The sequence below is a fragment of the Oryzias melastigma genome, linkage group LG16 (genome assembly GCF_002922805.2).
Source record: "Oryzias melastigma strain HK-1 linkage group LG16, ASM292280v2, whole genome shotgun sequence".
NCBI classification, from domain to species: Eukaryota; Metazoa; Chordata; class Actinopteri; order Beloniformes; family Adrianichthyidae; genus Oryzias; species Oryzias melastigma.
The window spans coordinates 28,746,799-28,764,968 of record NC_050527.1 but is presented as its reverse complement, the minus strand read 5'-3'; the positions used below and the strand labels follow the sequence as shown (position 1 = coordinate 28,764,968).

The window sequence follows — 18,170 nt, the reverse complement described above, 5'->3', positions numbered from 1 at the left end:
AATAGAGAAAAAACACTTTCATTGTGTCACCCAGAGGTTTAAAAATTGTTCTGAATCATTTTGATCCTGAATAAAATCAGAGAACTTTGTTTAGCTAAACTGGTGTGGTCTGGCAGCACGCCGGCGAGTCCCCAAACATCGTCACGTTCTGACTTCACTGCTGCTTTTACGAGGAAAGTTTTCCTCACGTTTTCCGGCTGTAAAACGCTTCTGTTCCCTGAAGAACTGAGTCACCTGGAGCTTCAGCGGAAACCTGGTGCAGCCGTCCAACCTCACAGACCTGAGCGGCAGCAGACGCACAAACCGAGACACAAACGGACCCTTGAACGCATCGGGCTCCTGAACGCATCGGGCTCCTGAACGCATCAGGTCACCTGAACACATCGGGCTCCTGAACGCATCGGGCTCCTGAAAACATCGGACCCCTGAACGCATCAGGTCACCTGAACGCTTCGGACCCCTGAACGCATCAGGTCACCTGAACGCATCGGGCTCCTGAAAACATTGGACCCCTGAACGCATCAGGCATCTAATAGCATCGGGCCCCTGAACACATCGGGCCCCTGAACACAACGGGCTCCTGAACACAACAGGCTCCTGAACGAATCAGGCTCCTGAACGCATCGGGCTCCTGAACACAACAGGCTCCTGAACGCATCGGGCTCCTAAACGCATCGGGCTCCTGAACGCATCGAGCTCCTGAACGCATCGAGCTCCTGAACACATTGGTTCCTGACCGCATCGAGCTCCTGAACACATCGGTTCCTGAACGCATCGGGCTCCTGAACACATCGAGCTCCTGAACACATCGGTTCCTGAACACATCGGTTCCTGAACACATCGGGCTCCTGAACACATCGGGCTCCTGAACACATCGGGCTCCTGAACACATCAGGCTCCTGAACGGATCGGGCTCCTGAACGCATCGGGCTCCTGAACACATCGGGCTCCTGAACGAATCAGGTCAACTGAACGCATCAGGCTCCTGGACGCATCGGGCTCCTGAACACATCGGGCTCCTGAACGAATCAGGTCAACTGAATACATCGGGCTCCTGAACTCATCGGGCTCCTGAACTCATCGGGCTCCTGAACGCATCGGGTCCTAAATGGGTCAACATTGTCTGATTTCCACAAAATATTTTTCAGTAAAACCAAAACAAAGTAAAGTACATGTCTCATAACAAAAACTGCGAGGCTGACTGAACATTTAACACAAGCTGGTTCTCGTGTTTTTGTGTAGAGCTGTTGAAAAAGGCTCTGTGTGCTGCGCTGCCATCTGGTGGTCGGAGGTTTAAGTGGAACACTAAAGTAAGACGCTGAACAAAACATTTGCTCATAAATAATACTGCAGCGTTTGGAATCCACACCACTACTGCCAAATGAAATATCCAGATTTTTCACACAATCTCTTTTCCTCGACGACTCAATCAATCAATCAATCAATTTATCATTTGTAAAGCACTTATAATAGCTGACTCCTCGACTTTTTACGCTTCGGTTGGTTGAACACAAACGTTGATTTTTAATCTGTCTGGTTCTTGATCAGCTGTCTGTCCTCCACCTCCAGGCCTACGCTCAGTTTGCTGGCGCTCCTCTCAAAGTCCGGAAGATCTGCAACCCCTGGAGGAGTCCGAGCGGTGAGGAGGCGCGTTTCTCCTCCTGCCGACCTCCCTGCACTCCTTCGCTCATCCCTCTCTCCTTGTTTTGAAGGCTCCCTTCCTGCTTTCAGGACCAGCCAGAAGGAAACCTTATCTCGAACCTCTGACATAATCATCCACCTCCGGAAACAGGTAAGCTCCGCCTCCTTCCCCGTCCGGATCTGTTGCCTGCATAGCAGCTGCTTCATGTAATGCTTTCATGGGGGGGGGTACTGTTTGCCATGGTAAAATAAGACTCAAAGATCTGCTCGTGTGTTCAACCGCTCCAGACATAAAAAACCGTGGTGGTTGTTATGGACCGGCACCTTCATGGAGGACACCACTCTACTGTGTTCCAACATGCCAAAAACACGCGTGTCACGGTCAGCAGCCAATCAGAGCTGCTCCACATTTATCCGTGAATAAATCTGCAGAATCTGGGATCCTTGAAGAGCTCGGTCCAGATCCAGAGGATCACCTGACCCAGCTCTGTGGTTCTGTGGGTGGAAGTCTCCGGGGTGACCTCAGCCGCATGGCGAGGCCTCTGCAGCCGACTGGAAAACTCATGAAACCACGGGGAGCTGCATTCCTGCTCCGCTGAGAATTCCTCATCCTGCAGGCTCGGGCTCATGAAGCTCAAATCCAAATCCTGTGGTGTCTTCTAGGACATGGTTTCAATAGGAGTTTATTAGAAAGTCCTCCCCTGACATCCTATCATCCCTTTGCTCACACTGTCGCCTGCAAGCTTACAGCCCCTCACACCCCCAACCTAATACTGGAGGTGCAACAAGAAACATCGTTTCTATCCAGACGTACAGTTCTGATCCAGAGTCCAGCTCGGACCAGGAGAACAAAGACGTTGATTGATTGATTGATTCTAAAATAAATGTAATTATTTTCAGCTTCAAATGTTCTGTTTTTTAGGTTTCAAAACTCAAAATTTCCATTTCTACACTTTTGGCTCCGTTGTGGCGCGTTGGGGCGGGGCTAAGACGAAGGACCAATCAAAATCAATGAGGGTGGTAACAGTTCCATGCCTGTATTTATCACAACAAGATGGAGCTTTGAACGGGCTAGAACGCCGTTTTGGACGCGCGGTTTGATTTTACACCCGTCCACTGAAACTTCAGACTCTGACAGTTCAGACTAAACAGACATTTTCTGACCGTAATTATCTCAGTTCTGAGTGTCAGTGAACGCATCGGGACTGAAGTTACTACCCTCATTGATTTTGATTGGTCCTTCATGTCCTTCACAAAAAAGAGTTCAAAGTGAAAAAAAGATTTGAAACTGAAATTTTGAGTTTTGAAACCTAAAACTGAGAACATTTGAAGCTGGAAATAATTCAGTTTATTTTAGAATAGCATAGAGTTTTGGACATTTTACATTGTTTTGGCCAAACACCAATATTTGTTTCCATTTGTTTGATTTGGGTTTCATTGTAGCAGCAGTTGTTTTGCACCAAGACGCTGAACGCTCCGAGTTTTAAAGCGTCTTGGATCAACGACACATGAAGCTGCAGGTTTGATGGTAAAATGGGGAATAGACTGAGAAGTTGGTCTTAATCTATGACATACTTGTCCTCAGAAAATGTCTTGAAGTCCTAAAATTAACTTGTAGAAACTCTAACATGAATTTCTGTAGCTTCCCTACGTGCAGCGCCACCATCAGGATTCATAAAGCAGTGAAGCTGAAGCTTTTAGTCTTTTATTTAGACGTCATCATTTGCTGCAGATTACGGACGCTCTCATGGGAACACTTCGACTCAGCTTTCTCCTGTGAAATGATGGAGAGGAGAAGGATATTTGACTCAAACTCAACTTCCTTAAATCTTCTGACTCGTGCGTGGACACCCCCCCCTCCCCCCAGCGCTCCTGTCAGAGAAAATCTGCTCCGACATGGAAAACCCCTTCCTGCTTTGTTCCAGAACGTGTGAAGGGAAACCGCAGGAACTGGGCACGAGCGGCGTGCTCATAAATCTGCTTCCCGTTTGTCTCCACGCCGTCGTCCAGCAGCTGGAACGCATTACGCGTCAGAAACGCCGCAGGAGCTTCTGGCTCCAGCCTCGCCTCCCTGCTCCTGGTGGAGCTGCTCCTCTCCTGAGCTCGCTCTGCCGCCGCTCGGCGCCTCGGCTCGCACGTGTCTCCGGCCTCAGAAGCGTGTCTGCTCCACGCTGATGTTTCCATCCCGTTAGCGGGCCGGACTCCAGGAAACGGCGACTGAGGAGTCATGAGGAGACGACATGCCTCACAGCCCCCCCAATTCACTGAACCAGTCCTCAGTTTATGGGGGGGTCCTTGAGGGTCCTCACGATTCGATTCTGAAACGATTATCAATGAATCCCAGATCTGCATTTTTCTAGAACCGTTTCTCTTTACTACAAGACCCGAGTTCAGGGGTCTCAAACTGGCGGCCCGCGGGCCGTTTGCGGCCCCCGCCCTAATATGACAGTATAGTGTCTACTAAGCAGTATCTTCTGCATGTCCACGCTTCTTTGACTGTCGTTGGATCTGGTCGTCAGAAGAGTCCTTAGCAACAGTCGCTAGTGTCGTTAGCTCCTAATGTTTCACGGTGTTGTCAGAAAAGACCTTAGCCACAGTCGCTAGCGTCGTTAGCTCCTTAGCAACAGTCGCTAGCGTCGTTAGCTCCTGTCGTTTCACAGTATTGTGTAACGCTTTGTTTAAAATGAGGCTAGACGCGCTGACATCAACAGAAAAAGGTTCGTCTCAAGGAGCCAAAGGTGCGTGAATGAAACACAAAGACTTATCAAGATTTCAATCGATTGTATTGAAGAAAAGAAATAAATAATAAAAAATACAAATACTAAAACACAAAATAGGGACCGAAGGCTGAGGAGGAAGGTTGTGGGGGAATGAAGGTAGATTTGAAGTGTCCAAGTTCATGAATCTTGAGAATTTCACTGGTGATAATCCGTTGGGCTCTATTGCAGATTGATGAGATGTTTATAGTCCAGCTTGGTTCAGGTTGGGTAGCTCGCCATCGATTTGGGACATCAGAAGAATACAAAAGAAAAAAACCTGACCTGGGATGAGTCAGAAAATATCAAAATGAGAATCACAACAAAACAGTTTGACCACAGTGAAGGTAGTAATTAAACAAATAAATCAGAGATTAGTTCACTTACAAAGTTATGTTTGTAAGAAGAAATAAATGTAAATATTCAGTTCAAACTTAGCAAAATATAATTCTATTTGATTCAAAGGTTTCATTTCAAAACAAAGTGCACTTTCATTCAATTCAAATACTTTTTTTTTCCAGGAATAATGACAAAATAGTTAATCAAGTAATCCAGTTTTAAATTCCAATGGAGCGCTTTTTTTTTTCTCTTTTATCAAATGTATGAAAACTTTCCAAAACAGACTACTACAAAAATGGAAAATTAAACAAAATAGAAGGAAAAATCTCTGCTATGAATTTAAACAAAATCAACTAAGTAAATCAAAGGAAGCGAAATGTTTGGATAAACCATGTGAGTTTAGCATGTAGCCTGGAGTGATTGTGTTGTCAAGAAAAACAAATCTAATCGCGATGGCAACACTCACCGGTGAGGTGATCAATGGGTATCTAAGGAGATTTGAACTGGCAGGTTTGCCAGTTATCAGGTTTGCAGGTTCTGGTCAAATGCTAACCACAGCAGCAACAGCTGAAAGCAGGCAGCATGTGGCAGGAAGCAGGAAGTAGGCAGCAGGAAGCAGGAAGTGCATCCATCAACTTGGAGCTTAAAGAGTGTTTGGGACCCTCCACAATAAAAGCATGGCCAGGTGATTCAGCTTGCCTTGATGGTACTGGCTACAATTGTCAGAAGAGTCCTTAGCAACAGTCGCTAGCGTCGTTAGCTCCTTAGCAACAGTCGCTAGCGTTGTTAGCTCCTGTCGTTTCTCAGATTTTGCTCAGTAGTACATGGACATGAACAAATGTTCAATAAACTTGTTCAGTAGATGTAGACGATGGACGCAAAAACATATTTTAGGCACAAATGGAGCCCCACACGGCCTCAGCCAGACTCCGCCTTCAGTGGGTCCAAGGTCAACTGAGTGAGAACTCTGATCGAGACCAATATGACTTTTCTCCAAGTGTATCCTTAAGTAAATCAGATCAGTAGATCAGTAAACTTGTTTAACTTTTATTAAGAACATAAAAATTCTGACATGAAAAATATTTGGTTTAATCCTCAAAAGTCTTACATCAAAAGTCACAAATATTCCCTGAACTCAACACCCTTAACTGAGATAATGTTACGTTTTCATCAGATCAGCTTTAATGAAACGCTCTTTTTCTCGCCTCAGACTAAATAAATAGATTTAGTCTGAGGCGCACATTGAGATCTCATCGTCTGTTGAGTTCCTACATATGTAATGTTGGTCTGATAGATCTGATCTTATCTGACTTCTATCCAAAGCTAACTGGCCAATCTGAAAGGTCAGCCATGTTTGTGTTCTTCAAAAACATCCCAGTGAAAAACGCTCCGCCGTTAGCTTTTTTTGTTTTTTGCTTTAAATTATATCAATTTTTGTTTATTTAAAATTCCTAAAACGATTCCGGATCATTCATTCATCATGACCGATCCCGCCCTCTGCTATCAGTTTACCTGCTCACTCTCACCTGTCCTTTACCTGCCAAAATAAACACGTTTGTTTTCCCAGAAGTTCAACGCCGACTATGATCTTTCAGCGAAGGAGGGCGCCGACAGCCTGGCCTTCATCTCCCTGATGGAGGAGAAACTCCGGCCGGCTCTGGTGAGGCTTCTTCTTCTTCTCTTCTGCTGGACCTGCTGGTGACTGTCGGGTCTGGTTCCTGTAGATCTACGCCTTCTGGATCGAGCCAAAGAACTACGTGGACGTGACTCGCCGCTGGTTCGCCGAACACATGCCCTTCCCGCTCAACTTCTTCCTGCCTGGACGGATGCAAAGCCAGCAGCTGGAGAAGCTGCGGCTGCTGCAGGGAGACGAGCGTCTGGAGGCGGGAGAGGAGCTGGAGAAGGAGGTGAGGTCGTCTGAGGTCAACCTGGGGATGCCAACTACCTGAAAAATCGTTCCGATAAAGTTTGTCTGCATCGACGAGTGAAAGTCTGTCAGTCAAACGTTGGAAAACCAAAGGAGAATAAATATATAAAGAATCTTCTTGGAGAAGTCAGATTGTAGGTCGTCTGGTCTTCATGCTTGGAGGTCATTTTTACAGTGGAGTCGGTCCTAAAGATTGTCAATGAAATAACTTCTTTTTATTTGTTTTATTCTGGGATTCTGTGTCATTCTTTGACATCAACTCGAGTGAGAATCACTTTTGTGAGAATGCTCCAAATTATCACCAAAAGAACCGATGACAGTAATCCTCTGGGTCAGCTGACGGTACCACCAGAACCTGCCCCCCCCATGCTGTTCCAGGTTGGATGAAGCCATCGTTTCCATGTGTCCCTGCTGGGGAGGAAGCCAGAGTGCATGATGGGAAGTGAAGGCTTGATTGGACCTTAATGATGGACTTCTGCTGCTCCAGAATGGAGGTCAGAGGTTAAACGGCGCCCAGGGACCGGCTCAAACGGAGAACCGGATTCCTGCCAGTGGAAACCTCCAGAACCGCAGAAGGAATAAACAGGTTCCTTCTGGGATTTGGATAAACTCACACACATGCACGTCGACACACATGCACGTTTCACACTGACTGTTGTGGAGCTGTAGTTATTCTTCGCCATGATGTGTAACTCTGAAGTGTCGGCGGTTCGGGCCGTGTGAGCGTCAGCCGTGTGAACGTCAGCCGTGTGAACGTCAGCCGTGTGAGCGTCAGCCGTGTGAACGTCAGCCGTGTGAACGTCAGCCGTGTGAGCATCAGCCGTGTGAACCTCAGCCGTGTGAACGTCAGCCGTGTGAGCGTCAGCCGTGTGAACGTCAGCCGTGTGAACGTCAGCCATGTGAACCTCAGCCGTGTGAGCGTCAGCCGTGTGAACCTCAGCACTGCGGTTGGTGTGAAGTCTCCCTCAGGAACGTTTCAGCCTCAAATGTTGGAGAACAGGATGCAGACAAAAACCTGAAGCTTCAGAATCGATTTCAGAAGCCGGTTCAGGTTCACTTTGGACTGGTTGTCTGACTAAACCAGAACCAGAACTCTGCTGCCGTACACTGGTGCCACCTATTACCCCCAGGAGTAATGCAGGTTTACTCTCTGGGGCAAGTGGGGAACCTAACCTGCCATTCTCTGACCAGAGGTTGACCGCTCTACCTCTGCGCCACCATGATTGTTGAGATTTAAACTCTTCAATCTCGGGGCGAATCAGATCTGTACCGACAGCTCGCCGTCCGCTGGGTCATGTGACCACAGACGTGGTCTGTTTTCTGAGCTCACCTTTATGTAGACGACTCTGTACCGTTTCTGCTCAGAAGCTCTCAGTAAACGAATGCTGGTTCTGGTTCTGGTTCAGTCCGGGTCTCCTACAGGAACCAGAACTGACCCAGCTTCTCTGTGTCTTCTTCTGCAGTTGTTTCGTGACGCCACGGAGTGCATGGACCTGCTGTCCCAACGACTCGGCTCCCAGAAGTTTTTCTTCGGGGACTCGTGAGTTCCTCCACGTTCAGACCAGCAGTGACTGTATAAGAGAACTGGACTGAGTGACGTAATCCGTTCACTTCCGGCTCCAACCAAATGATGTCGATTCAGTCGCCATTTTTGTGATGCAGACGCCGCCGTGTGATTGGTCCAATTCGGTTTAAGTCATCGTTTCTATGGCAACCACTCGTTCCAATCAGTCAACGTTTTGAACGTTGGATGTGGGGGCCAACAGGCTCCGCCTACTGTTACTGAGGTATCTGATTGGTCAATTGAGTAACTTGAACTACAGATTATGAAGAAGAATTTTGGCTTCTTGGAGCCAGCAGGTACTTCCTGTTTGGAACGATAGGGGGCGGGGTCACTCAGTCCAGTACTCGTATACAGTCAATGCTCTACTCTCTACCCACCACCAGTATCGGTTCCAGAGGTAACCCTCCTCCCGCCCTCTTTCTCCTCGGCAGGCCCTCCTCTCTGGACGCCTACGTCTTCGGTCATCTGGCGCCGATCCTGAGGTGTAAGCTGCCCAACGGGAAGCTGCAGCAGCATCTGAGATCCCTGGACAACCTGACCAACTTCTGCAGCAACATCCTGCTGCTCTACTTCCCCCGAGACGGCAGAGGTGAGGAGTCTGTGAGGCGTCATGGAAACGGCGGTAAACGGACGATGAGGAGGAGGAGCTTGTGTGTTTGGACTGAAGCCAGAAGATCCCAGAACTTCTGGCTCCTTTGGTTTCATGTTGCTCAGTCTGACCAGTGACCCCCCCCTCCCCCGTCCTGTTTTTCCTCAGACGGCTGCAGCCAGAAGTCGCCCCCCCAGCCGGAGGCCGGAGACTTCGACAACGTCCCCAACAAGCGGCGGAAGCAGCTGCTGTCCGCTCTGGTGGCTCTGGGCGCCATGCTGAGCTACGCGCTCCTCACCGGCATCGTGTCCATCCAGCACATCCAGCAGGAGGCGCTGGAGGAGCCGCCCGACCCGGAGGACATCCGGTCCCATGAAGAGGAGGGGGACGGCTGAGGACGGAGGCGTCCCGGGACTTTAGGTTTTTACTCCACCATAAGGAGCGACAGAGGAGACGCATCTGGGGGGAGGAGGGGGAGGAGCATCACAGGAGGGTTTTTTGGGGAGGAGCTTCACTCACCTGTTTGTCTTACAGTCTGTGCTTTGTAATTGAAGCTGTAGTTTTTCAGAGGTTCGTCTCCTGATAATAAAGTGAACTCTGAACTGTGAATCTGTGATGGTTCGGAGATGGAGATCCAGAACGATCTCGCTCCTGCAGAGCGTCGCATTTCTCTGTGAGCTGCGACCGGCGGGAGGAAGAAAACTCGCCGTTTTTTGACCTCATCTGGCCCACACCCCCTCCTCCCCTGACTGAGTCTGGACCCCCCCGGGGAGGAGCAGCTGCGCATGACGCCACCTCCCAGGAATCCGGCCTGGCTCCGCCGGCGGTGACGATGTCCCGCTCTGCTGCCGGTCCTAACGAGGAGGTCTGGAAGCAGTTTGTGGGTCGGCGCTCAGACTTTCACTCTGAGTCTGCCTCCGCTTCCAGCTGAAGTCTGGAGAGGAACAGAACAGCGTGGGGGGGTCCGACTTACCTGAGGTTAGAGGTTACCATAGCAACGGTCTGGAAGTAGAAACAAACTGTGGAAGAGATCTGATGTTCTCAAATCTCTGTTCTGTTGGAGCTGAAAACACTTTGATCTCACAAACTCCTGAGAGAAAGTTCAGGTTTCTGATCCTCTGTCGATCATCTGATCCTCTATCATCTGATCCTCTGGCTATCACCTGGACCTCTATCATCTGATCCTCTATCATCTGGATCTCTGTCTATCATCTTCTATCATCTGATCCTCTATCATCTGATCCTCTGTCTATCATCTTCTATTAACTGATCCTCTATCATCTGGACCTTTGTCTATTAACTGATCCTCTATCTATCATCTGATCCTCTATTATCTGATCCTCTGTCTATCATCTTCTATCATCTGATCCTCTATCATCTTCTATCATCTGATCCTCTATTATCTGATCCTCTGTCTATCATCTTCTATTAACTGATCCTCTATCTATCATCTGGACCTTTGTCTATTATCTGATCCTCTATCATCTGATCCTCTATCATCTGATCCTCTATCATCTTCTATTATCTGATCCTCTATCTATCATCTGATCCTCTATTATCTGATCCTCTGTCTATCATCTGATCCTCTATCATCTGGATCTCTGTCTATCATCTTCTATCATCTGATCCTCTATCATCTGATCCTCTGTCTATCATCTTCTATTAACTGATCCTCTATCATCTGGACCTTTGTCTATTAACTGATCCTCTATCTATCATCTGATCCTCTATTATCTGATCCTCTGTCTATCATCTTCTATCATCTGATCCTCTATCATCTTCTATCATCTGATCCTCTATTATCTGATCCTCTGTCTATCATCTTCTATTAACTGATCCTCTATCATCTGATCCTCTATCATCTGATCCTCTGTCTATCATCTTCTATTAACTGATCCTCTATCATCTGGACCTTTGTCTATTATCTGATCCTCTATCTATCATCTGGACCTTTGTCTATTATCTGATCCTCTATCTATCATCTGATCCTCTATCATCTTTTATTATCTGATCCTCTATCTATCATCTGATCCTCTATCATCTGATCCTCTATCATCTGATCCTCTATCTATCATCTGATCCTCTATCATCTGATCCTCTATTATCTGATCCTCTATTATCTGATCCTCTGTCCATCATCTTCTATCATCTGATCCTCTATCATCTTCTATCATCTGATCCTCTATTATCTGATCCTCTGTCTATCATCTGATCCTCCATCACCTGGACCTCCATCATCTGGACCTCTCCGGTCCTGTAGGTCCGTTTCCATCAGATCAGACTGAACATTGATCAAAGCTTCTTGATGATTTCTCTCTAGAAGTTCCTTACTGGACGTTTCCTTCAGGACGGGGTTCTGGGACTCACTCTGGGGGTGTTCGGGCTCGGGCCCTCATATGACCCGGATGGGCCCCTGCAGGATGTCTCACCTGAAGGATCCGGTTCTGTCGGGATCAAGCTTCATCTCTGCTCTTCCTCCGCTTCTAGTTTAAGTTTCGATACATTTCCCGCGCATGCGCAGTTCCGTTCCAGCCGCGCACCTGACCGTTGGTTCGGGTTCGGCCGGTACCGCCCCGCTCCTCCCCCTCCTCCCCCAGGAGCCAGCCCATCCCGCTCGGTTCTCCGTCCAAAGCTCTCCGCCTGAGGGTTCGGTTCGTGTCTGTTCCAGGCTGAAGGACCACCCCGTTCCGGACCGGCGCCCTTCCGTCTCAAAGTTCTGGACCTGGTTCTGGGAGAGTTCGTGTCCGTGGGTCCAGAATGGGTTGGTCTGTCCCGCTTCTGCTGTCAGTCATGTGCGCGCGCCTCGCGGCGGGAGTCCCGGACGGAGAGGACGTCCAAGGTAACGGAACCGAACCGAACCGGGAGGTTAAAGGTCCATCTGGATCCAAACGCATTTAGTTCCTTTGGATTTGGTCAACAAGTTTGACAAACGAGCTTAGAGGCGGGAAAACGTTAAAAAATAAAGTTCCGAGGCGCGCGCGCTGGAAGAAGTGATGCTTTCAGGTCCGAGCAGAAAAAACGAAAATCTCTGTTTGGATTACAGAAAAACTCAGATATTTATGAAGAAATGGAGCTCAGAGTCACGATTCTGTTATTGATCCATCAGTGAAACACAAACGTAGGAATTAACCTGATTTATTGCAGAAACGTGTTAAACAGCTAGAATGTCTAATAAAAGCCAATAAAAATATTTTTTTTTATTCAGCACAACAGAGAAAATGAACCTGAAAATAAACTTTTTTACTTTTCAAAACTTTTTTTGAAGTTAAAATCATTTTATTGATAAATTCATCAAAACATTTGAAATGGTTTTGATTGTTTTTCCTAAAATTAAATCATAATTTAATGTTTCCATTTATTTTTAGTCACATTTATGTTAAAATGTCATAAAAGTGATCAAATAGAAAAAGTCTGAAAGGTGGTGAGCTTCAGTTACTGAGGACCTGATGGGAAACAGAACCAGACGGTTCTGGTGGTTCTGGTCCAGATTCATCCCTGATCATCAGAACACAGAGGTCCTCCTCTCTGAGTGAGGAGCGAAGCTCTTCTAAAAAAGTGAATTTAATCACATGGAGCCAAATACACGCCTGAGTGAACCGACGATGTTCAGTAACGGACCAGTCTCCAGATGTTTCTCGTCTCACGTCACCAAACGGTCAATTTAACATTTCAGGAAGGAAACATAAAATGTTGTACAATTTTCCAGAGTCTTTCAGTTTCTTAAAGAGTCGCCTGGAGGAACAGGAACTTTCACCAAAGTCATGACTTCATCTGGATCTGCTGTAAAACACGAACGTCTGAAAACAGGAAACTCCGAATCCTGAGACGCTTTCACGTGTTCGACCAGCTGAACCTCTGTTCCAAACAATGTTTTAATTTTATTCTGTAGACTGAACTAGAGACGCTGCGGTTCTGTGAACCATTGAACTGAATCGCTGCGTTTTTACTGCTCATGTTCAGAAGGATTCATTGTTTACTGGTTTTACATCACAGCTAAGTTTGAGTCAAATGAAAGTTTATCTTTGTTATCATCATCTAATATTTTCTGAGGTTGTTGTGTAAAACGCTCATCATAAATGGAACCGAAACGAAACTCTGACCCAAAATCAGAGGTTTGAAGTGAATCGTTGTGAATCGGTGATGTTTGTGTTTGATTAGACTTTAAGTAAAGAAACATTCAGATTTTTACACGTTCAAGTCTGTCTCTGAAGCATCACATGGATCCTGAGAGGAGCAGCTGTATCCTGTCGGTCGCTCACAGTCCCGTTAGGTCCATGTGGATTTAACCTTTGACCTTCGTGGACGAGGCTCCTGTCAATCAAACCACTCACTTCTTTTCCTTCTGCCCTTGAAGATGTGAACCAGCCCTGAGGAACTCCTCCTTTAATTGAAATCCGATTATTTCACTCGACTTTATGTTCGGCCGTCAGTCGTCTGGTTGAAGGTCTGTGGAGCCATTCAAACCATGACACACCCTCCTCCGTGCTTTACAATGCAGATTCTGATGTGAAATCTGGAGACTTTTCTGGATCAGTCGTTTTTATTTTCCAGCACAGAGAAGATTGGTTCTGGAAGATTCCTTAAGCCTCTGACAGAAACGTCTGGATTCTGATGTCGACCCGTTCTCCAGACCAAACGCCCTCAATTACAGGATGTGAAGGAAACTCAAACGACTTTTTATTTATTGTTTTTTGCTGTCCATCATTTACACATCTGTAGTTTAGCTGATGATGGAAATCACTTTAATGTGGTTAAACGTCTAAAAACAAAAAGGCTTTTATTGTGAAAGTCAGCCTGCAGGTTCTTCATGACTCATGTTGGTCTGAAAGAGCCCAGAACTTGATGATCTGCCACTTCCTGAACGATTCTGCCTGGACAGGAGAAACAGCTGCTCCACGTCTCTCCTCTGCTGGTTCCACCGCTCGGAACCGGATCACGGAGGGCCCGGGAAAGGTTCTGCAGAACATCTGGAGGGAACACAGACTGACAGGAAGTCTTTTTCCTAGCGTGTTTCTTCCTAAGGTTGACGGTTTCTTCTGGAGCGCTGATGAATCCGTTTCTGGTCCGAGCTGCTCAGACTGAAGTGATGTGTGGAGGAGACTCCGCCCCCGTCCTCACGGACAATAACTCTGACTGCTGAAGCTGCTGAAGCTCAGACAAACTGAAACTTGAACTTTTTCCTCTTTTGGTTTGGAGAGGAAAACCGTCAGAGCAGATGATCAAGATGATCCAGGTGATCCTGTTCCAGTTTACCTCTGACTTTCACTCAAAAGATGCATTTTCTGGAGCTGAACATTTCTCTGATGGACCTGAACCTGGAATGGTAACTATAGTAACCTGGAGAGAGGGCGGAGCTTATGCGGACCATAAAAATTGATTTTATCTTTCTAAAGAAAAACAAAGAGTCCAGGTTCTAGAAGAATAAAATTATAATTGATTCCAAAATGACCACGAGAAGCAGTTCACTCCACCGCCGAGGTGGTCGTTCTGATCAGGTTCAACAGTGGAGGTCTCAGAACACCAAAACCTTTAAAGTCCAGACGGGTTGGTTTCCCGCCTTTGGACCAGAATCTGTGATTGAATCTGGAACGTTCCCTGAGGGACTCCTTTGTGCTTCGACCTCATGGAGAGCACAAACATCTTTATCTGCAGGTAAAGCACACAAACTGCTGATGATCTCTGCTAACTTTTGGATTCGTATCTCATAACTGAAGGAATGAAACGTAAAAGTCGACTCCGTCGGCTTCCAGGTTTCACCTCAAACTCCTGCAGTTGGTTTGTTGACCTGCAGGGGGCGTAAAGCCTGTTTCCTGTTCTCCTCAGTGATCGACGTGCTGAGTCTGCAGGATGCAAAGCAGAGCGCCGTGGCGGTGAAGAAGCTGTCGGACGGACTGAGCGCGCTCAGCGACGTGTACGTGGTGTCGACGCTCCGGCTGCCGCTGAAGCTGAGCGGCGTCCTGATGGGTCTCTACAGCCGGCAGGACAGCAGGAAGTTCCTGGAGGTCGCCGTCATGGGGAAGATCAATAAAGGTGGTGGGGGGGTCCTTGGCTCTGATGTCTGAAAGTGAACGCATCAGGAAGGGTTCTGGAGGGGATGGTCCTGAAGCGTTTCCATGGAAACGAGACGTTTGTGGAGACCTGAAACCTCGAGTGTCTGAAGGTTCAGTCGGCTGCAGAAACTTTGTTTGTTCAACAGTCGAACCTTTTTCCAAAGTACTGAAGAAAATAAAAATAAAAGTGTTAAATAGCAGAGAGATTAAAAAGGGAAGAAATAAAAGCAGCAGAAGAACCTGAAGATCTCAGAGAAGATACATGAAAATACTCTGAATATTCATTTGAAAGAACATTCCTGTATGTTTCATTTGATCGAGACGTTCTTTCTTAGTTTCAAGTCTTAAACGGTCACCAAACAGGAAGTTGGAGCCTGACTCCGCCCACAGGCAAAATTTGAAAAACCAGCCAGAGGGGCGGAGCTTGGGGAACAGGACTGTTCTCATCACTGGAGCTGCAGATCATGACGAGGGACTTGCATGGTTTGACCAATCAGAAAATTCAACTGTAATACCTCGATTCAACCTGTAGGGGGCCACTGACGGGTTTTAACTGTATTTTCAAGAATTAAACCTGTTTATTATCATTTGACAAAATTTGGCATTGACCAATATGGCTGTCACGACTAGTCGACTATTAAAATAGTCAACGACTAATTTAATAGTCGCCTAGTCGATACTTTATATTATATGGAGTCAGAGTGCAATAAAGTTGAAAGTTATGATGGCATTCTGCTAGTTTTTTGAAATATTTTGACATTTATTAAGGTTTATTTTGGGTTTATTTCAAGCTTAGCTATTTTTAGCAGCTACATGTTAGCTGTTTTGGCTAACTTAGTCATTTTTTCCAGTTTTTTAGGCTAATTTGGTATTTAACTAATATTTTAGCTTCAGGGTTTTTAACTTTCAATTTCAGCATCTTCAACTATCAGCACTAGCATCCTTAGCAGCCAAATTCAGCTTACAGCATCCACTCTAGCATTATCACAGGTAATGCTATATCTCTAGTTTTTAGTTAGCTCAAAGCTAATGATGGTTAAGATATGAGTTTTACATCCAGTTTGTGAATGACCCGATTAGTCGACTATTAAAATAATTGTTTGAGGCAGCACTAAAGATCGACAGACATCACTTTTAAAGCCCCATTTATAGAGGTAAAAAAAGTGGATTTAGGGTTTGGTTACCCTTTAAGCTCATCCTTTGATTGGCGAGCTGGGATCCTGATCTGCTGAATGTGGGCGGAGTCTGGGACCGCTTCCATCGAGTTTTCCTGGAGTTTCAAACGGAGTTTAGATCTTTTCCTTCGTGATGTTTTTACGGTGAAGAAGGCGGAGCTATGCGTGACTCTGACTGCTCTTCCTCCTCCTCCTCCTCCTCCTCCTCCTCTTCCTCCTCCTCTTCCTCTTCCTCCTCCTCTTCCTCCTCTTCCTCCTCCTCCTCCTCCTCTTCCTCCTCCCCCTCCTCTTCCTCCTCCTCTTCCTCCTCTTCCTCCTCCTCCTCCTCCTCTTCCTCCTCTTCCTCCTCCTCCTCCTCCTCTTCCTCCTCTTCCTCCTCCTCCTCCTCCTCTTCCTCCTCTTCCTCCTCTTCCTCCTCCTCCTCCTCTTCCTCCTCCTCCTCCTCCTCCTCCTCCTCCTCCTCCTCCTCCTCCTCCTCCTCCTCCTCTGCCCAGTCGTGGTCCGTTACGCGAAGGCTGACGGTAAAATCCAGACGGCCAACCTGCAGAACGCCAACCTGGCCGACGGGCGGGCTCACTCCCTCATCCTGCGGTTGGGCGGCCTTCAGCGCAGCAGCGTTCAGCTGGAGCTGTACGTGGACTGCCGGTTGGTGGACTCCAGCCAGGGCCTGCCGCCGCTGCCGCCGCTGCCCAGGGAGGCGGAGACGGTGGAGGTCCGCCACGGACAGAAGTCGTACTCCCGCCTTCAGGTGAAGAGAACAGCAGGTGTTTGTTATTGAGGTTCCTGTCAGGTGATGTGAGGGGCGGAGCCTCTAGTCAGAAATGGACCCTCCCACGTTTTGATGTTAGGATGAAAGTGGGAGGAGCTCCAGGTTGGAGACGCATGAGCACTAAGTAGCAAAAGATGATGAGTGGAGATGGATTGTGGTGTTCAGGACGTCTCCTCTGTGCATCAGGGGTCCTTGGAGTCCCTCCAGCTGGCTCTAGGGGGCAGCGTTGTAAAAGCTGGAGCTCTCACCGACTGTCCGTTTCAGGACGCCTCAGGATACAACTCAGGTAACCCCTCCCCCCCGGAGGTTCATGGAGACTGCGTGGCAGACGTCAGTAACCAGTAACTGTCTGTTTCAGCGAGGGGGGAGGTCAGCTCCATCCTGGGTGAGGCGGCTCAGCTCCTCCCACCTGTCGGTGAGCAGCGCTCACCTGCGCTCGGGTCACTCACTGTTTGTCTGCTGATCTCCGGTCAGGTGATCACACCAAGGCTCTGATTGGTCAGCTCATCATCTTCAACCAGATCCTGGGGGAACTGCGGCAGGACATCAGGGAGCAGGTGAGGCCGGCCGGACGGGTGGGACAGGAAGTCAGGTGGGGGGTCATGTGATCCGTGTGTCGTCCTCAGGTGAAGGAGATGTCGCTGATCCGGAACACCATCCTGGAGTGTCAGGTTTGTGGTGAGTCTGCCGCTCGGTTCTGGACGTTTCCTGGTATCTGGAACCCGAACCTGACCTGTTTGTCTGTAGGCTTCCACGAGCCCCGCCCCCGCTGCTCCCCCAACCCCTGCTTTAAGGGCGTGGCCTGCATGGACAGCCCGCAGTACCCCGGCTACGTCTGTGGACCCTGCCCGCCCGGAACCACCGGCAACGGGACGCACTGCAGCGACATCGACGAGGTACGAGACCACAACCATCACCGGCAAACCAGCCCCGCCTCCTCTAATGCTCCGCCCCCTCCTCAGTGTGAGCTGCAGCCCTGCTTCTCCCCCGAAGCCTGCGTCAACACCATGGGGGGGTTCAGCTGTCGCCCCTGCCCTCCTGGGCTGTGGGGCCCCCCGCTGGCTGGGACGGGACAGGACTACGCCAAAGCGCACAAACAGGTCAGACCGAAGGGAGCCACGCCCCAACACGCCACTGGGGGGCGTTTCTAAAACAATAGTTCAAACCCTCTAAAGACGTTGGTCCCACTCTTCTTCCTCACTTCCTCCATGATCTTCACCACTTCCTGTTTCACAGCTTCACTTCTTCCTCTCCAGAGGCTCGTCTGTGACTCCTCCCATCCTCATTCTGGGCAGGACCACCCCCCTGAACCTCTGCACCTCTATTTCGGCCTTCAACCCCCCCACTCTAAAGTGTACAA

At 48.1% G+C, this 18,170-nt stretch overlaps 2 protein-coding genes and 1 long non-coding RNA gene across 4 annotated transcripts in view; 2 read left to right on the top strand and 1 right to left on the bottom strand.

Moving 5' to 3' along the window:
- Positions 1 to 9,425, top strand: part of LOC112136545 (metaxin-1) — a 15,328-nt gene extending 5,903 nt beyond the window's left edge. The window contains exons 2-8 of the mRNA XM_024258297.2: positions 1,570 to 1,639; positions 1,713 to 1,792; positions 6,304 to 6,396; positions 6,461 to 6,643; positions 8,127 to 8,203; positions 8,659 to 8,816; positions 8,985 to 9,425. Of these exons, the coding sequence (XP_024114065.1) occupies positions 1,570 to 1,639; positions 1,713 to 1,792; positions 6,304 to 6,396; positions 6,461 to 6,643; positions 8,127 to 8,203; positions 8,659 to 8,816; positions 8,985 to 9,211 (888 nt within the window). The 3' untranslated portion in view covers positions 9,212 to 9,425. The remainder of the gene's footprint in view (positions 1 to 1,569; positions 1,640 to 1,712; positions 1,793 to 6,303; positions 6,397 to 6,460; positions 6,644 to 8,126; positions 8,204 to 8,658; positions 8,817 to 8,984) is intronic.
- Positions 4,408 to 11,372, bottom strand: LOC118599833. Its single transcript, XR_004949339.1, has 2 exons — positions 11,246 to 11,372; positions 4,408 to 9,750 (listed from the first exon to the last, which is right to left on the bottom strand). It is a non-coding gene; the product is annotated as an uncharacterized LOC118599833 (long non-coding RNA).
- Positions 11,371 to 18,170, top strand: part of thbs3a (thrombospondin 3a) — a 13,493-nt gene continuing 6,693 nt past the window's right edge. The window contains exons 1-9 of one of the 2 annotated variants that reach the window (XM_024258296.2): positions 11,373 to 11,655; positions 14,640 to 14,846; positions 16,536 to 16,789; positions 16,997 to 17,096; positions 17,169 to 17,195; positions 17,285 to 17,367; positions 17,437 to 17,488; positions 17,558 to 17,706; positions 17,773 to 17,910. In XM_024258296.2, coding sequence (XP_024114064.1) covers positions 11,574 to 11,655; positions 14,640 to 14,846; positions 16,536 to 16,789; positions 16,997 to 17,096; positions 17,169 to 17,195; positions 17,285 to 17,367; positions 17,437 to 17,488; positions 17,558 to 17,706; positions 17,773 to 17,910 — 1,092 coding nt within the window. In that variant the 5' untranslated portion in view covers positions 11,373 to 11,573. Of the gene's footprint in view, positions 11,656 to 14,639; positions 14,847 to 16,535; positions 16,790 to 16,996; positions 17,097 to 17,168; positions 17,196 to 17,284; positions 17,368 to 17,436; positions 17,707 to 17,772; positions 17,911 to 18,170 lie in introns of both variants that reach the window. The other variant, XM_024258294.2, reaches the window with a different exon arrangement.